The sequence below is a fragment of the Ruditapes philippinarum genome, unplaced genomic scaffold (genome assembly GCF_026571515.1).
Source record: "Ruditapes philippinarum isolate M1 unplaced genomic scaffold, ASM2657151v2 ctg943_1_1_1_1, whole genome shotgun sequence".
Lineage (NCBI taxonomy): Eukaryota > Metazoa > Mollusca > Bivalvia > Venerida > Veneridae > Ruditapes > Ruditapes philippinarum.
The window spans coordinates 8,625-28,020 of NW_026857683.1; the positions used below are offsets into that span (position 1 = coordinate 8,625).

At 31.1% G+C, this 19,396-nt stretch overlaps 1 protein-coding gene across 2 annotated transcripts in view; it reads right to left on the reverse strand.

Annotated features, from left to right (window-relative positions):
* Positions 1–1,312: 1,312 nt before the first annotated feature.
* The window catches only part of LOC132750575 (histone-lysine N-methyltransferase PRDM16-like), a 45,718-nt gene continuing 27,634 nt past the window's right edge, over positions 1,313–19,396 (reverse strand). Inside the window, exons 1-6 of one of the 2 annotated variants that reach the window (XM_060740580.1) lie at positions 18,043–18,194; positions 16,826–16,915; positions 12,593–12,707; positions 8,580–8,724; positions 6,637–6,973; positions 1,313–6,277 (exon numbers count right to left, since the gene is read on the reverse strand). In XM_060740580.1, the coding sequence (XP_060596563.1) occupies positions 4,349–6,277; positions 6,637–6,973; positions 8,580–8,724; positions 12,593–12,707; positions 16,826–16,894 (2,595 nt within the window). In that variant the 5' untranslated portion in view covers positions 16,895–16,915; positions 18,043–18,194 and the 3' untranslated portion in view covers positions 1,313–4,348. Of the gene's footprint in view, positions 6,278–6,636; positions 6,974–8,579; positions 8,725–12,592; positions 12,708–16,825; positions 16,916–18,042; positions 18,195–19,396 lie in introns of those variants that run through there. The other variant, XM_060740579.1, reaches the window with a different exon arrangement.

Sequence of the window (19,396 nt, forward strand, 5' to 3'; positions counted from 1 at the left end):
TCCACTGAAAAGCGACGTAACGAACGTGCAATATTATGAATAGCGTTATAGTGACTTGACCCGGTTTGCAAAAAAAAAACGATGATCCCAGTGTGTCACGAGGATTATCGCTCGGATAAGACTTTAAAACGTCAACTTATGGTGTCAAAGTTAATGCTGAATTTAATTAAAACAACTAAATATGATATAGTTTAAGATTACCCGGGGTAATTTGCCTAATTGATCGAGAGTTATGGGGTCTTAGTTTAACGTTCAATAAAATACACACGTTTAGGTTCTGAAATAAGAGAAACCCGTCAATGAGATATTGTCAGCCAATTTGTAAAGCAAATCTGCCAAAATTAGCCGGTAGACACCGAAGAGATAGACTAAATGTCAAATGGCTGTGATTTAATGCTATCTTGGTTTTCGCTCAATCTGTTTAGTATAATTGATTTCACAAAAAACTACACTACTTGATTGACAGCTATAGCGTTACGTGGTGCTCTTCAGTAAAACTTTCTGCTATCATATAAAGAAATAGATTACTTGTCTATTTTCACATTTATGTCAAATATATATTATCTATTCTGATTAGAAAAGGATTTTTTGTTCTCCTTATTCTTCCCTATTTGAAGTTTCCCTTGAAGAAACTTGTGCTAGATTACTTACAGACAATTTCCGTCCGTCTTCCAAAATTCCCTTAAGTTATTCAGAAATAAATCTTACTGGACTGTCTAGTTTTTTTTTTATTTTTACAAAATATCATATTTTAATGCAGACGGCATGTTTGGTATACTGCATATTTAACATACATTTAAATCAGGGCATTTATGTACATTTATTTTCAGAATTTAGGTGGTCACATTATATAGGCAACTACATGTGCCATGTTTATTCTTCAGTGTAAAAGAAAAGGCATGTCAAAATTAAAGGAATATGTTTCTGGGTAATCAGTGCGTATGGCGTCATATTAATGTTGTTTGTACTGTGTAATCCGTTAACTCGTGATTTGTTGTTTCCCAGACCAAAAATATATTACTTCTGGGCCAGATTATTTAGAATTTGTAATTTACATTACTTTGTTATTTTGGTTATGGCCAGTCAATAACAATGTGGTAAATTAATTTATCAATATGTACATATTGTCACACATCAGGGCAGACCTATGTAACTGCAGTTAGCAATGAGTTCAAATACTTTATATTTTAGATGTTGATAAACATTCATGTATACAGCTGTACATGGCAGTTCAGACCAAAGCTAGGAGAAACTAAAATTCATTGACTATGGACATTAAACAGTGAAGGAAGAATTGAAAACGAGCACAAAGTTCTGTTTTTATCAAGAAAGCACATTTTATTTTCATCACACGGAGACAGTAAACCTCAAAAACAACATAAACAGTTTGAAAAACAAGGAAAAATCACACTTTTTAGTAGCTTGACAAAACTTTTTTTTTTCAACACTTTTATTTAAGTGTCTAGTTCACACTAGTGATTCAAAATTTATCAAATTTCATTACAAAAATTCAGAAACTCATCATGTTTTCAAGGAATGTGATCATTGTTGGTCCTCAGTCAAAAAGGGGAAGCAACTGGTAAGAAACTAGAAATTCTATCCAAAATAAAATCATCACAGTTACTTCCCTTTAATTAGGAAAAAAACTAAATTGGGTAAAAAAAAATAAGCTATAATGGCAAGAAAATGAAAGTTTTAAATGCATAAGTAGATCTATCTATTGTTTATAAAAATAAAAGAAAAATATTACTGAAGCACCAAACAACTAACGAGTTACATAAATCAAAGTGTTTAATAGTTTTGTATGTAATGTAAAGCTGGGATTCATAATATAAATTGCAAAGAGGGCGGGGTTGGGGGGGGGGGAATTTTATAAAATATTATTTAAATCAATAAATCAAATTTATGATGAAAATACGTCACTCTACATTGATTTATAATTAATCAATCAAAGTCAAAATAAGCAATATTCACACTAAAGTATACAATGTATATATATATTTACATATTTAAATACATGTGTACATAGATACAGAATAACTACCATTATATACATATAAATAACTTTGGTCTATATACTTTGGTCAGAATTTTCACTATTTACATGGAATATATACTATGTATAAACAAAAAAAGTTTTCCCTTTGAAAAAAAGGTGGTCCCATACAAAACCTTACACTTAAACATATCCATAATATTTTAAGTACTTAAATGCATAAGGAAAGTAACAGACTTGATTGAATTTACAAAAAAAAAATATATGAAAAATAACATTTAAGTTACTCTGTAGATATAATTATATAATTATCAACATTTTCATTGAACTTTCCATTCTGTTTATTAAGTATCAAAATTATGACAATTTTTGGGCTTTTTAAATACTGATAATGCTTTGATAAATTATCTTATCATGGTGATAATTACAGATAACAGTAATTTCACTGTAAATGACAAAAAATGAAACCATTTCATCCAACGATTGTCAGAAGCAAAAAAAAAAGAACTTTATAATTTACATATAATTATCATACAATCATGGCCTAATTGTTTAATTAGAACTCCTAACTACTAATATATTCATAAAGTAACCTTTATATATATCAGGAAGTTCCTTTAATGTGAGAAAAAAAAAGAAAGAAATTTTTTTTCGAAAACACTTTTTTTTTTCTATATTGAATATGATATGAACATAGTTTTATCCTAAAGCCTTACCCTAAATTTGCATAATAGACTTGTCCTGGTTTGAAATTGAAGCAGTCCATGGTTAAAAAAAGAGGGTTTTTTGGTTATCAATTTTTTTTACAATTATGCAGTTAATGGTAAAGAGCATGGATGTCCTGCCTGACCTTGCTCTCTACTGATGACCATTGCCATGTGATACCTCAGTATTGCAAATGGTATACTAAGAATTAACATTTTTTTTATTTTCTCATAAATCTATAAATATATATGCATTTAATACTTAATAGATTGCTTTCTAAAATAGTCAGATTATTTACAGTGTACAAAAGATTACAAAAAATAAATATATGTATATATTTTAAAAATGCCTATATTTTTTCTTTGAGATTCTGACCAACTGAAAGAACTTGATACATTGTTCTGGTGTAATTCTTTTCTTTATTTCTGAGATTCTTTCCAACTGCTGTGGCAAGAAATTTTGAATAAGTTCAACATTATACATGAGATTCAAGAAATACAATTTTAGATAAGACAATGTTTAAAGTTTATTATTCAAACATCATTCCTATATAAAAATACGTGGAATGCTAGAATTTTTTTAATTGGTTTGAAATTATAGCTTTCATTGTAATAAACAAATTAAAAAAAAAAAATGTTTTGGTGAATATTTCACAGTAACTTTTTTTGTCTTCAAATTAGGGTATATAAAATGCTATATAAGGGATAAGCAATTTTGTATGTTCAAAATCATGAAAACCCATATGCCTAATCTGGATTCACACAAAGGACCTCAAAGCACTTGCGAGCCATTTTACCAATTGAGACAGAGTCAGCCACATATATATTCTGTAGTTACAAGTTCTAAAAGCGTGTCACGTGCAATCTTCAATATCAAAATTAGTGGCAAATATTATCTAAAACATGTGACATTTTCCACGACTGTTGCAATTATCATGCAATTAACACAATATGAATGAATATCATTTTTAAAAATGAGCGCGCCACCGTGTCGGTTCTAAAATGTCACATGGTTACCGGAAATCATTTTGCATAATGAATACTAAGAACGAGTTTCCTGTTCAAACTATTACGCCTAAATTTCCAATATAAGACTCTACCCATAATAACGTTGATAAAAAAAAGAAAACATGATATTGCTTGACTCTACAAAATTCTTTAACAACTTTGAAAGTGATTAATGAAATAAACATTGTTTTGTTGTTTTCTCAACAGCATCGAGGTAATTCATTAACAAAACATCATGTACAATGTAAAAGCCATAAGAAGTTAAATTTGTAAAAGTTTGGTCCCATTTAACCAGCCTTAATGACATTACAAAATTACAGAGAAAAAAAAAAGTAAGACAAAATTTGTACAAATTTGCAGCGCTTAAAAAAGGTTACCCTTAGGTAACACCAAACTGACTTATTATGATTATATTTGATATAGTCAATAAATAAAATCTCTAAACATATGATTTAAATAAGAATATTGTTTGCAAAAACAAACACTATAATAGTTAATAACAATTCTGCCATACCTCAAAAGTATCAACTCATAGGGAGGTTAAGTATACATACTTTAAATTCAATTAAATTCAGAAAAAAACTCATCTGTCAAATTTACATTACTTAATAATACAACTGCAAATCACAAGCTAACCGTTCTATGAACACATCACGGGACTAAAGTCTCTTTTCAGTTCAAAACCTGGTTTTTTACACAGGGGCAAAGGCTCTTGTTCATTTGTATAAGTAGAAATCTTCAGCTGCTCTGACATACGAGCCTTCTTTACACTTGGTTCACTAGAATCATTGTCCATTACAGTTTCACCTCTTTCATCAGACTTGGCCGACTTGGCATCATGGTCATCAGAAACGGGGTCAATCTCTTCATCACTGTCTTCAGCCATTTTTTCCTGCTGCAGCAATTCCATTCGGTGTTTGAGTTCAACTACAGACAGAGAGTTTTGGTTTATATCAGGATTTCCACCCAGAGTGGTCGCCTTTCCGATGAAGTTTCTTATTTCGGAAAAATAAGACTCGTCTTTATCATCAAGTTCAGTCTCCCTTTCTTCCATTCGCTCAGGTGAATCAACAATATTTGGTCCCTCGGTCTCGTGCTTCTTCAAATGACGATCAAGATTGGTCTGTTGACCGAAGCATCTATCGCACAATGGACATCTAAATGGTTTTTCTTTGTTGTGAATATTTCGAACATGTCGCTGAAGATTTGACGAGATGGAGAATGACCGCTCACAGTATTTACATTTATAAGGTTGTTCACCAGTATGTGTTCTCAAATGGCGAGTTAAGTTTGCACTCCTGGGAAAGACCTTGCCACAGAATTTGCAACTGTAACGATCTTTCAGTTTATTAGGTGTTGAAAATTGTCCAATCTGGGATGGTGAGCCACCAAACTCGGGGAATGCTTTTCCTTGAGGAGACATCGAAGAAATAGATGAAGCTGATGTAACAGACTTTGGGGAAGCCTGACTGATGAAACTGAAGGGGTTAATTCCAACGGGATACTGTGGTGGGCTAGCAAAAGGAAAACGCTGGTATCTCAGAAAATTGCTGGACTCAACTGGAGACTTTTCTTTCTGTTCAGCCATACGAAGAGCCTGTTCCATCATAAGCTGTTTTGGAAACTGTGGGTAGGCATAATGAAGACGTGGTTCGGGTGTAACAGGGGTTTTAACTTCACCAAAAACATGGGTTTTTCTTGGAGCTTCAGGGGGAGTTATTTCTTTTGTTTGACTGAGATCAAGGGGAAGTTCTCCCTCCTGCTTGCCAACCTGATTAGCTGCAGAGTTGTTCTTTGGAGGAGTCACATAGTCGTCTTCAGCAGGTTTAGAGAAATCAAAAGGTTGTTCTGACGAATCAGGTTTCATATCTTGCGAAGGTGAAGGACTTTTCTTTGGAGGAAGAAAAGCATGCGATGAAAAGTCGCTAGTTTGTGATGTCAAAGACTGAGGAATAAACGCAACAGGCTTAGGAACAGTTACTGACACAGTGTGTGTTTTTGTATCCAATGAATGTAGCGATGCACCAACACTCTTTTCACTCTCAGAATCAGAAGGAATATTGTCCAAATCACTACCGGAGTTGAGCTCCGATCCACCATCGCTACCCTCTGGGGCCCGTTTTTCATATTTTTCAGCCGGGCTCAAATCTGGTTTCTCCGGTGTCAAGGATGGCAATCCAGGTGACCTCAAACTGCTCGGAGAAAGAGCTGTTAATGCAGACAATGGATGGCCAGCTGGAAACATCTGTAGATTACCAAGAGCAGGTGGATAGAATGGAAATGCTGGGCGGCTACCGTATAAGCCCATCATCATAGCTGGCGAGAAGGGTGTTGATTGACTAGCGCCCAAGAGCCCAGTTGATGGCGGAATCTTTGTTTCTCCTCCAAAACCACCTAATCTCATGCCGTTTCTCAATGCACCTTCACAGAATCTCTTATGTTTACTGAGAGATGTTATTGTGGAGAAGGCTTGGCCACAATCATTACATTTAATCTGTTGACGACAGTCAGCATGCATTCTCTTGTGTCGGCAAAGATTGGAAAACTGTGTGTAAGCCTTTAGACAGACCTGAAAGTAGGAAATTCCATTTGTAAAAGAACATTTAAACCAAACACATGTACTTGCAAAACACTGAATTTTATAAATTGGAAATATTATGCTGGCGTCCATTGGCAGACTTTTTAATTCTTTAAGATTATCTTTATTTTTCTGAAATTCTTCCCCAAAAGCATAACAGTAAAAGTATAAAATATAAAGCAATAGCATATAATTTGAAACAATTTATAGCCAATCTGAATGAAAGTTTAATTTTAATCATGATATCACCAAATTTTGATAAAATGGATACTTTTACAAAAAATGATAGCTCGACAAGTTCATTTAAGACAATTAGCAGATTATGGGTTAAATTTATAGATATAACTTACCTCACATTGGAACGGTTTCACACTTGAGTGAATATGCTGATGTTGCTTTAGACCAGATGACGTCGCAAATGTTTTGCCACATTCGGTACAAGCATGACACCTGGCACCATGATGCTGGGATCGGATATGACGCTGCAAGTTTGACGGATCGGTAAAGTGACGGTCGCAATGTTCGCAGGCAAACCTTCTCCCGGACTCATGAACTATCTGATGACGTGCTAGGTTTGACTTTAAAGAGAAACTCCTGGGGCATTCCTCACATTTAAATTCTCCGCCCTCAGTGTTTTCTGGCGAGTCTCTTTCATTCGGTGCCATTGGTGAATATCTACCATCCACACTGTCAATAAAATTATAAAATTTAAATTCTGTTATCCCTGTCTCATAGTTTTTTTTTCTAGATAATTAGTAAAAAGAATTAATTACACATCCCAAGAAAGAAAAATTATTTTAAGAGTTTTAGGAATATGCAACATCCTTAATAATTATATGCTTTCAGACATTCTGTTTTAAATTTATTTACAATAAAAGTTCCAATTTACTATATATCATACAAAAGAGAAAAATGTGCTTTAGTTCCAATTCCCTTTTATTTAATGAGAAGAAAAATATAAAATATCTCGCAATAAGTATGTTGCAATTCCAAACCACCTGTTACTATTTATTAATGCTTAATTTGTCATTCCCCAATTCATCAGTACACTTTTTCTGATGTAAATTAAAGAGCAAACAGAAATACCGTTATAATTTTGTCACAATAAAAAATCAAAGTTTATAATTTAATGACAGAAATCATCAAGGAAAAAATGGTCACTGTTTCATTTAAGGTATCATTTTTACCCGGTTTATCTATAATCAGTTACGGTAAATAGCAAACATAGCTAAATCTATTGTTCTCCAGAGCACAATGTAATGCTCAGGTGCAAAAAAAATAGTTTTCGTTTTCTACGCCACTTGACAAAAATGACAATATTTTGCTAATGTACGAGGATCGTAAAATTCATGAAAATGCCTCACTCTAAGGATTCCTTTGTTGACCAGGGTATCTTAAAACTCTAATATTTCGGAAAAACGTGTCAAAATTAGTAACTCAATCCATTTTATTGTCTTGAAAACATCGAATTTTTTATCACTGCCCGCTACATTTCACCCCAGATGCGATCTTTTATTACAATTGTTCTTTTTTTTTCTTTCAAGATTGAATTATTCACTTAACTCCTTGAGTCATATGTCTAAATATGATACACACGTTTATTTTGACAGAGTGCAAGAATTTTAATTATAAATGCTAACTTCTTAATCTATATAATCATGCAAAATGAAATCACATTAAAATTAATTTCTGGTTAAAATCATCAAGTGAAATGCGACAACAAACATTATGATTTTCACCTTGATCAAATGTAAACACTGTCGGAAATCTGATATCGTAATTTTTTTACATTTTTAACAATAAAAAGAACAACATAAGGGTCAGTAAAGTTCATTATAGATTTTAAAAAGCCATGCTCCCGTTATTTGATCAGTGTCTTACAGGTGCTTTCTTTTTGTCATGCATTAAGATTACATGGATCAATAACATTTAAAAATGTGAAACTGATTCATACGTCTCTATCATTTCAAGTATGTGACAAACAGTTATCATTATGTTCGAGGGGTGTTACTTTTTCTTTAAATTCATTAATTTTGTTTTTGTTTTTCTAGCAACTATAATGGTTTTAAATGGCAATTTTTCCAGGAATACCGGCACAGTTATGACATTTGGTTCTAGTATTAATTACAGGCATAATTAACAGTGTCCCTGAGGAGAACCATCTACCCTAAGCTAGTTTGATGAACCCTTATAAGGATTCTACGTTATTCTATTATCATCACAGTTCAAATTCTAAAAAATTTCAATTTATGGATTGCAATGTTGAGTATATGACAAGTAGATTAGACATTACCTTTTAGCATCGTCTCCGGACAGATCCTGGCCGTGCCCATAGTCTGATCGGGAGTTGTTACATGAGAAAAGCTGATGTTTGTGAAGCGACATTGGATCCTTGAAAATTTCCCCGCACTCCCCACATGGAATTGTCGTCTCCCCTTCTGAAAAAGATGATGTCAATATTTATATGGTGTTCAAAAAACAAAATGTATTAACTTTTATTAAAAACATTTAGAATTTGCAAATATAGAATTTGATTTTTTTTTAAAATTACGATTTTTTTTATTTTATCCTTGTTTTTTGGTGTGTTTTTTAATTTTTAATCTTAGTCTTTCATTTCTGATTTTTTTTTTTTTATCAATAAAAATATAATAACTATATTAATTTAAATATTGACAAACCATTTGTAAAATATCCTTTTTCTTTCAAAATTTTCCTAAGATACACATAAAACTCAGACTTCGACTGGCAACTTATATAATTACGTGATTTAATCATGATAATCGACAATTATTCAAAATGAGACTTTATTTCTGCTAATCCGTATTATTATATGGAATCGTTCCTAAATAAATGACCAATAATTCTTTGTACGAATACCTTTTATACAAGACATGTATGTATAGGTTGTCAGATGCAGGAAGAGAATTTACGTAGAATTTTTTTTACGTCAAACAGTGTTAAATAATTGTCAAAAAAAGAGAGCAATTCCTGACAATCGTTTAACTTGCTTATTTAATAGCTTGTATAAAAGTGTATGTCAAAAACATGCCAGAAACAGCAAACCTTAATAGCGGACAAAACAACATTTTCTTGCACCTTTGAAAGCTGGCTCGTGTATCATTTACACATTTAATGGCCGCTGTATCAACATGTCCTTTCCTTAATAATAATTCATGTCATATACATATACCTTAGTATTTCAGTTACTTTTTTGCTCTTAAATTCTCACAGAAAGTTACAATGGATTATATTAAGCTATATCTATAAGAAGGGGAGGAGTGTGGTGGGAATAAAAAATGAAAGGAAAATCTTTTAATAAGCCAGATCTGTTAAAAAATCAAAGATTTCTGTGTGAAAAATCAAAGATTTCTGTGAATATTAAATGTCCTCATTTAAAATGTCCTTTCGACTAGCTATTTATTTTCTACCTTATCTTTATGATTGGATAAAAACGTGGGGTAAACAATATGTGAAGATGTCGTACACTTGAATATCATCATAAATAACGTCTCATTGTCTTTTGTCAAGAGCTCGGAAAATTATCACCCATCTGTTCAATTACTCTCAATTCTTCCATCCCAATGGTCTGCCATAAAACACTATATTATCCCATACAAAGTGTTCTCAAAAACGAATTAAGATAACCAAAGTATGTATATCCTTTTTCAGATATTTGTAATATCCGATTTAGAATACATTGTGCCCTATATCGAAGACTATGAAATTTCCAAGCCTCTATATTGCATTGTGTGTTATATAACAACAAAAATTCATAACCAAAATAACAAAATATATGTTTAATGATTATTATTTTACCAAAATAAAGCCATTTTCCTTATGTGTGTATTAATAGCGACTTAAATTTTAAAAAGTCTAATTTTTAATACTTTCTCATTTAAAACAATAATTATTACTGTACCATTTTTCATTCATTTTATATACTGTATATAAGATTCGATCAAACAACAGGTACAAGGATATATTAAAAATGATAATTTACAAGTACGTCTATATACTAATGTACTAATACAACAAGCTATATATTCTCCGTTGATAGTCCTGAAGAACTCTTCGCACTTGAAAAGGACGTAAATGAAAGTGTAATAGAATTCCGATTAGAAATCAATGATTTATTTGCCCCACTCGAAAGAGATAATAAAGATTCAATGGGTGTAGCGCATCCTGTAGAAATACCATTTTAAATACCGCAATAAAAATATAAAATTTCCCTTTTGCATATCTTTTTATATTGGCACATTAAACTGGGATGACCTGCTTTGTTTCCTTGTTCAGAGATAAAGAAAGGGAATAAGGATGCTTATTGCTGTATGATTTATGATATTTGACAGAAATTCCCCCTATACTCCCAAAAAAATTCCCATATAAAAAATAAGAAAAAGAAATAAAGAGATTTCTTACAAGGAAAAATTGACTTCTACTAATATTTATAACTAAAATGCACAAAAGATAAATCAAGCACAGCTTTATAAGGTTTAATTTTGGAAGAAAAAAACAATTTAATCAAGTATGCTCATTATAGTCTGATGCACCAAATGATCAAAATGAAGACATTATGATGGGGTTTTGTAATCTTTTTTTATACATATATTGTGACTTATTAAATGTATCTGACACTTCAAGACTGTATAATTGTCAAAAAATGCATTATTATCTAAAAAAGAAAGATATTTTCAAATTGTGCATCTATATCTAGTATTCATAAAAATATGTCTATTTTAGTTCTAATTGATTATTTGTAGAGTATTAAATGTACTCAGTGACCACATATTTAACAATTGATTTTTTCCCCCAAATTACAATGATAGTAAAATTTCAAACTTGACGTCCTATGCGGACAAGTTTATTAAAGAACGATTCACTATTTTATTAAAATGTTTAAATCATTACGAATAAACTGAAACACTATCGACAATCAGTCAGTTTTTTCTTTACTGAATAGGATATACCCTTTCTCAAATATTAATATTTAATGGGACTAAGCGATCTTTCTCGAATGAAAGCCCTATGACACCTTTTAATTCACTAATCCTTTGTTAATCTATTTATCCGCTAATGTCTTTCGTACAATGTTGAAAATAATAAAGTACAGTTGAATCTTCAGACTTAAGTACAGAATATGTATTTGTTACAAGGTGACACTTTCAGTTGCGTTCCCGCCTTTTCAATTCAACGAATCTTCACACAAAAGGTAAAATCAGCATGAGCACCAACTTAAAATTGAAATCATTTAAAAGGAGATAATGAAAAATATATGAGTTGTTTACACGAAAAATTTCAGAATATCAAAATAAAGTAAACAATTAATAATATTTTTTTTTTTTCAACAAAAATAACACCTTTTTAAAATCAAAAACAAAATCATCTGATAACAAACAAATTCACAGTGCTTTTTCTTCATTTTTTCATCCTTTTTTTAAATTTTGTTTTCATTTTTGTCTTTCCCATGATTTCATGAAATTGCATCTGACAGATTGCATTATCCTTATATCAAACAAGCGTTTATCTCATCCTGATGTCTCCAAACTTGTTAAGCATTTCATCACATGGGGAGAACTATTTAAAACAAACCTATTAAAAGTTTTATCTGGTATGACACCACAGACTCTAAACTCTCTTACCAACACCCTCATGCCAGTATACATCCCAGTTTCATCCCCTCGGAACAGTTTTATGTTCATGCACTTAGGCACACCCCATGAATTTTGCATTTAAAATAATGAAACGCTTATTGTTGTGTAATTTCTATTTAACCCTTTATAATTTGACATTTTTTAATGACATTCAATGTCCATAAAGAAAAAAATGAGAAATGTCTGTTCTATCATGAATATGTGATAAATCATTCGATTAAAATCTTATCAGAATATAAATTCATTTTTTATTTCGTTGTTTAAAGCAGATGAGTACGGCACTTTATTTTTGAAGAGAATTGTGTTACAGGCATGCACTCAACATGTTAAAAATATCTCTCATGTAAATTGATACCCCCTACATTTAATATTGAAAAAATTTATTTCCCTAATGTGAAAAACGTCTGCACTGAAAATGTCTAAACATGGTGAAATCCGTGCAGATAGAACTTGCATAAAAATTGAATGTTTTTTTTTTTCAATATGAACAGCTTTTGCAAGGAACACCCAGTTTTCCTAAAGAAGAATTCAGAAAATTATGCGACAAAATTTCAAAATAAGGAACACTGATCTTCATCCCTGCTGAACGCCATAGAAGACATCGTGCATTGACCAAAAGCAATACTTCATAAACAGTATATAAACAAATAATTACCTGAAATCTTTTTCTGGAAAAGTCCGGTAAAATCCGGTTCCTGGTAAAGTCGGTCCTTGGCGTACAACAACATTTCTTCGCCCGCCTGAATCTCCCGTATGGCCCGATAGTACAACTGAAAATATAGATATAAACGTTCATTACTATTTTCCTCCATTATTGAAGAGTATTTGATTTTCAAACATAACATTTATTTAATATCGTTATAAATTTATAGCATTTATCAACATTATGAACAACATAATAAAAAAATGAATTATTGCTAAAGCAAGTCTGATAAGCAAGTCAGATAGTCTAATGGTAAAATATTCATGACTGTGCTAATAGTTGCTTAGACACCTTGTCATATTCCATCTAAAATTTGTAATAAAAATGCTACATTTTTACATGAAATTTTTTTATCAAGGTCCCCAATCAGAATTTCTTATTCACACCCTCGTATCATTCATCAACAGTAAAAATTTCAAAAATCAAACAAATCACTTTTTTTTTCTAAATAGTACACTTTATACTGTATTCTTATATATATTTATCTACACTTCAAAAACACGCCTTCGCTTCCCAATAGCAATTTATCTGCCTAAAAAAAATGGCAATATCTGTAACAGTCTGCTGACTGCTGATTGCCATTTCTCTACGACTTTAGATTCGCCTTTAAATTTCAAGCTTCCACTGAAGTTATCAGTCACCCCTGCTGGTATTCCAAAATCTTTACACTTCTAAATGACAACTGCATGTATGGACTGAAAGAATTATCTCAAACTACCGTAACGTTTTCAATTGGCAAGTTCTAAAAATAACTTTAATGAGAGATGGCGGAGCATGAATGTTTTTTTATTTTCACTAGGTAGACACTTATTCCGATTAATCTTTGAAAACCATCAATAATACTCTGCTGGGAAAAAAATATTTCTAAAACTGTCACGTTGGTACTTAAAACTATAAAGTAAACACCTGTTAAAAAAAAAAAATTCACAGGTTGTTTTAACGCCTTTCTTAAAAAAAGCTCCCCATGCTTTTACCTGTCCTCACCAGCCCTTACATAAAATCTCTATTATTAACAATCATCAGTGAATTCTGACAAATTTTGTGTCCATAAAAAAACAGCATGTCTTAAAAAGCCGTACCATTTTTTCTGTTGTGAACTTTTTCTTTCAAACTTTTTTCTCTCGCAATGCAAAAATCAGCAAAATTACTTATTAATTACATGAAAAACATTACTGCAAAAATCTTCTCACCGTTTTATGAATAATAAGTTTGTTCAGATTCACTCGGACAGCGAAACAGACAGTGTGTGAAATTCTTTGATGCAATACATCAAAATCTGGAAGTCGTTTATATTTATGTCATCCCATAAATTTTAAGCCTTTCTATGTAACAAGTAACGCAGCGGGTTTGCGGTTTGGAACGTCGCAGATTTCAGAAATAATTGTGGGAAAACGTCTTTTCGTTATCATTCATAAGCTGTTTTTGTCTCTCACTCGTTTGAGAGCAAGTCATGATGCCGATTCACTCAAGTGGTTGCATAATTTTTATCAAGCTTCCAGATGATATCACGGTACCATTGCAAAACTTATCAACACCATCTATTAAGAATTATTCTAAATTGGTAGATGGCATTTCCTTCAAAAATAGTTTTTTCACATAAGAAAATATACCGTTTCATCGAAAAACCTTGTACATTCTTGGGCAAGTGATTAAAAAGTAATTTAAAATCAAGCCGCGTTGTGACACAGTAAAACGTTGAGCGATGAGAAAATTCCAAAATCTTTAACAAAAATAAAAGCCAGGTGTTGAATAAATTGGTTTGTTTGAGTGACTTTTGTTTTTTGCTTAATGAGAAATTCAAAGGCATACCTTTTTTTTAATACAAAAACAGGCTTTTGATAATTCAAGAATAATTTGTCTCAAAAAGTTTACAGAATTATGACAGTTTTGCATAGACCCTTAGACTTGGAGACTTTTTGGAAGTGATATACTTAAAATTCAGTCTCTTTTATGTTATAAACAAACGTACATTCTCTAAAAATTCTAACATGACATCAAAGTACATGGAGTTCAAAACTTTTCTTTCACAGTTTTCTTTTTTTCCTGAAGATATATGCTGAGACCTTGTGCTAAGAAATTGAACAAATACTATAAAACTCTTCAATTACTGAAATCAATAAAAGTCCTGCATTCATCAACAACAAAACAAACCTCCCTGACAGAAGATTCACAAAATCAGAAATGCTCTGTGATAGGACAGTCCATCTCTATCACAAACATCTGTTAAGCACTTGACATTTTCCCTGTGTAACTCTTTAAAACTTCATCATTAACTTGATTTATTTTACTTAACTCCTCAGTATTTCTATGTTGAACTTATTTGGAATTGTCATCTGATACTTCAATGAATTTCAATATCAAATTGCTATAATTTGACAGCCAAAGGTATAGACAAACTGTGGTCAGACTGCTTCATTGACCATGGTCAGACTATCACGTCAGAATTTATACTGTATGCCATAATTAACCCATCATTTTGCCGGCTTATAAAATATCCCAAAAATTACAGTATCTTATCAAATGCGGATAAAATGACCAATCAGATTTTTTTACTCCATGCGATGTATTGCCTACAGAAAAATTTTATGCTGATCACTAAATGCTTGCTGCCATCAGGCATGTCCATGCAAACTGACAAGAGTCTGTTCTATTGGCTAGCTGAATCATTCAAGCTATGTTAAATGTAGCCACTGGAACTTTTTGTTTCACAACAATTTAAGTTAAATAAATATAACTTAGGAAGGCTAATCAATTGGATATTTAATTGTAACATGGGAGCTAAATTTGTTTGCTCCATAAAGATGACAATGTTTACATTGGTTAAACCACTACTGATAACCTGATAACCATCTGTGGGCGTAATTTTTAAACTGAAAGTGATGCTTTGACCACAATGTTTGCTCATATCCTGTCGCCACTAGATTATGTAGTGGACTTATGCCCTGCTTTGAAATTGGAACCCCTCATTGTCATTGTTATTTTAATGGGTTTTGATACCCAAAAAGCTACAGTAGTGAGTTAGCCATCAAATAATGATTGGCCACTATTTGGATGCTCACTATTAGTGTTGTTGGCTAAGTCCATACCCCTACTTACATTTTCAAAGCAATATCCTTATGTTAAAATTTAAAAAAAAAAACATTTCTTAACAGAAAAAATGTTTTGTTCTTGAAGAAGCTAAACATAATAAATTAGAAACAGTTTTTTGACAACCTGAAACATTGCATTACATTGATTCCTGACCAGTATAGAATTTGTATCTGTCTACAGTCTCATTTAAAACTCTAAAAAAATAGGACCCCTATAAGTTTGGAACTTTCAATTTAGTTATATCTATATACTTGAGCAAAGAAAGTATAAACCATTTAATACTGTGATTTATTATACCATTCCCACTGATAATGATGCTAAATCCATGATTGGATCCATTAAGACAATGAATGACCAATCAATCTTCTGTATATCTAGTTGGTCCATGGTTAGCCATGGTCACAGTCTATGGTATTAAAGCATGGTCAAGTGCAAAATGCATGCAGAAACATATTGTAATTTGTAAAATATGATATGTTTTGTACATATAGTGCTTTCTTTGCCACTGTTCTGAAGCTTGTACTGCCCTCCACCCCTTAAGTTGGTCACTGTCAACCACCCTACACCTTGATGGCCTCTAATTTTCTAATCTAATTTTCTAATCTGGGGGAAATTCTCAATCAGGTTTCCATACTATAAATATTAATTCTTCAATTTGAGAAAAAAACATTAGTCTACAGTGTCATTTTTCACAGTCTCTTTCTACATTTAACAAGAAATGACCTTGTGAGTTATGGAATCAATGCCTGGCAGACTCTTACTTCTGTCAACGCTAATGAACTGTGCACAACTTTCTGGCAAACAATATGCAAATTTTACTCAATGTGCAGATCATAAAAACTATTGAATAAAACACCATTATAAACTGACATTAAAAAATAAAACATTTACCCCACTGAATTTAAATTTCTACTTTCAATTTTGATTTGTTCAAAATTCTTGATATATAAGGATTTCAAATACTAAGCTCTACACAAATGCACAACGTTGCAGATTCAGAGGACTTGTGGCCTGGGAAAAATTTAGTCATCTGCATTTGCTATTAGTGCTTGAAGTGATTATCATGACAGATAAAAATTATGCAAAGACAATTACCTGATTCTGAAGATGTACTGCCATCAAGTTACTGGTTTCCGTGTTGTTAGATTTCTGTATATACTTCATCAACTGGCTCTCCTTCACACTCTGTGAATTAGACAAGTTAAACACTTATAATGTGAGGTTTGCATAAATTCAAGTCATAATTAAATTCAACAGTCATATTTGTTTATTATAGGAATTTGAAATATTTGTTAATAATTACTTCATCTCCTTAGTAAATTTCACAAACATTGAAGTGAGTTGTTAAGGTCTGATACTGTGAGTAACAATATGCTTTTCAGAGCATATTATGATGTTAACATACAAACTTCAAATTACATATTGATATCTATAAAACTTCATAAAATTCCCCCCAAGATTTTCCCTCATCAGTAAAAATGGAAACAAGCTAAAATTTGAAAACAAGCTTAAATTTTTAACAGAAGAAAAATCATTTGACAATGCTTGAATGTATGTCCAAAGCAGAACAATCATTGGCAGTAATTTTTTGCCTGTTGTTCCATCCTTAAAGTTTCCATCCTTAATGCATGTGAATAAAGCTTGAAATTATTAAAATAAAAATATATGTCACATTATAAGATTATAATATTTTAAGCGCCACTGTTATATAACAGACACTACAACTATCAGCTTCGAAATAATAATAAAAAATGCATTTTTACTTATTTGTCAACACTGAAATGTTACGTATGACTCAACTTAAAATGAAAATTAGTAAGCCTTTACTGAAAATGTCATATTACCTACTGGTACTTTTGATTTTTTGTTTATGGGAGTTTCAGATTCATGTTTAAACCTTGGAAATGAATGTTAAATGTATCATATATTTTTCTTTTTTAAATAGAATTTACCTTACTTCAAAATTGAGTTTGCACTTAAATTACCATCTATTCAACAAAAATTTGAAGCTTTTTGTTGTTGTAGAACTTTTTCTTTCTTTCTTTAACTGAATGCAAGAATATTCAGAAAAACTGCTTTAAAACCTATGACAGTAATAAGAAAGGGTGGTTATCTTTTTCTTTTTATCACTTATTATATTTCCTACATTAATTCTGCCTTGAAATATAATGTACAATTTTTCAGCTGTGCATTTTCTTTCCCCAAACAAGTTTTTCATTTTCTTCAATTTAACAAACTCTATCATTTTTACTTATTCAAAAAATATAACAAAACTTTCATTTTCTTTAAAGTAATTTTAAACATAAACTTACAATACTGAAACTTTATCCTACAGAAATGCGCTACACACATGAATAACTTTCAAAAAAAAATCTTGATACACTCAATTTTTACTCCATAATAAAAGTTTAACAAAAGCGGCCACTTGTTAAGTTCATTCAATGAAGCTCCAGTAGCGACACCCACTTTTATCTATAGCTCCGCCTCTTTTATCTGTCTGAGGACAATATAGAGTAACTGACAGGTCATAGATAACATATTATCCAATCAGCCTGTTTGTTACACTGTAAATCGTTTTGTGATTGGCTTAGAGTGTTCTCTAGTATAGAATGGATGGCACTTGAGCAAAATTGAGAGAAAATGAAGTACAAGTGAAACCATTTGTTTGTTATCAATAAAAATGAGTAACAGAACTCAACAAGGCCTGGGAGCTTAGATCAGTAAATCACACTTCACCATTCTTATTGACTTTGTAAAATAATCCTGTTGAGGATTTGACTCAGATATTTAACCTATTATGAATTGTTGAAAAAAAAGATCCCCTACATATCTTGCAAGCTGGGATGCACAAAAAAAATGAAACAAAGTGATACTTATATATTTTCATTATTTTGCAGTCAGTTTTAACTTAATTTATTAATTTAGATTTTACTGTTCATTATAATTAATATAGAACTAATGTAATGCATAGGATAAGTTAAGTAATATATACCATGTCCTTCTATATTAACTTCATTTAACTTCATTTTGATATTATATAATGATATGTAATCAATAAATATAAGAATTTAAAATATAATGATGTATTAAAAATATTAATCTTTTTTCTATTAAAAGATGGAGAAGAGTATGATATGACTCACTCAAACTTGTTACCATATATCTGCTGCAGTTTAGTCAATATTTTAATATCATGATTTTCAAAGTAAAATATGTTAATTTATAGTTGTTATAAAATAATATATATTACGTCAGACTCCAAAAAAAAATTACCTTAACTTGGACATATAAATGTTAATTAAGCATAAAAAAATTGCCATCATATAAGCATCTTAATTAATTTTGATGAAAAAATCATGTATACTTTTAGATTATAATATTTATATAAGATTTTTTTTTTAAATAATGATCTTGAAACTTTATGCTAAATAGCCTTTTAATTGTTAGAAATGGCCATTTTTAAAATATTAAAAGAGTTTCGTAATATCACGTTCCGAGATACATTAATCATAAACAATAATCATGTATTTGATATGGTTTGGACACATTCCTTATTTTATGATATATTTTTGTTACTAATCCCTTTTTTTTCATCTTTTACACACCTTGTTAGCGTGGGGATATTTTCGAAATTTACAGAATTCTGTCCGGTTAATTAATCGCAAT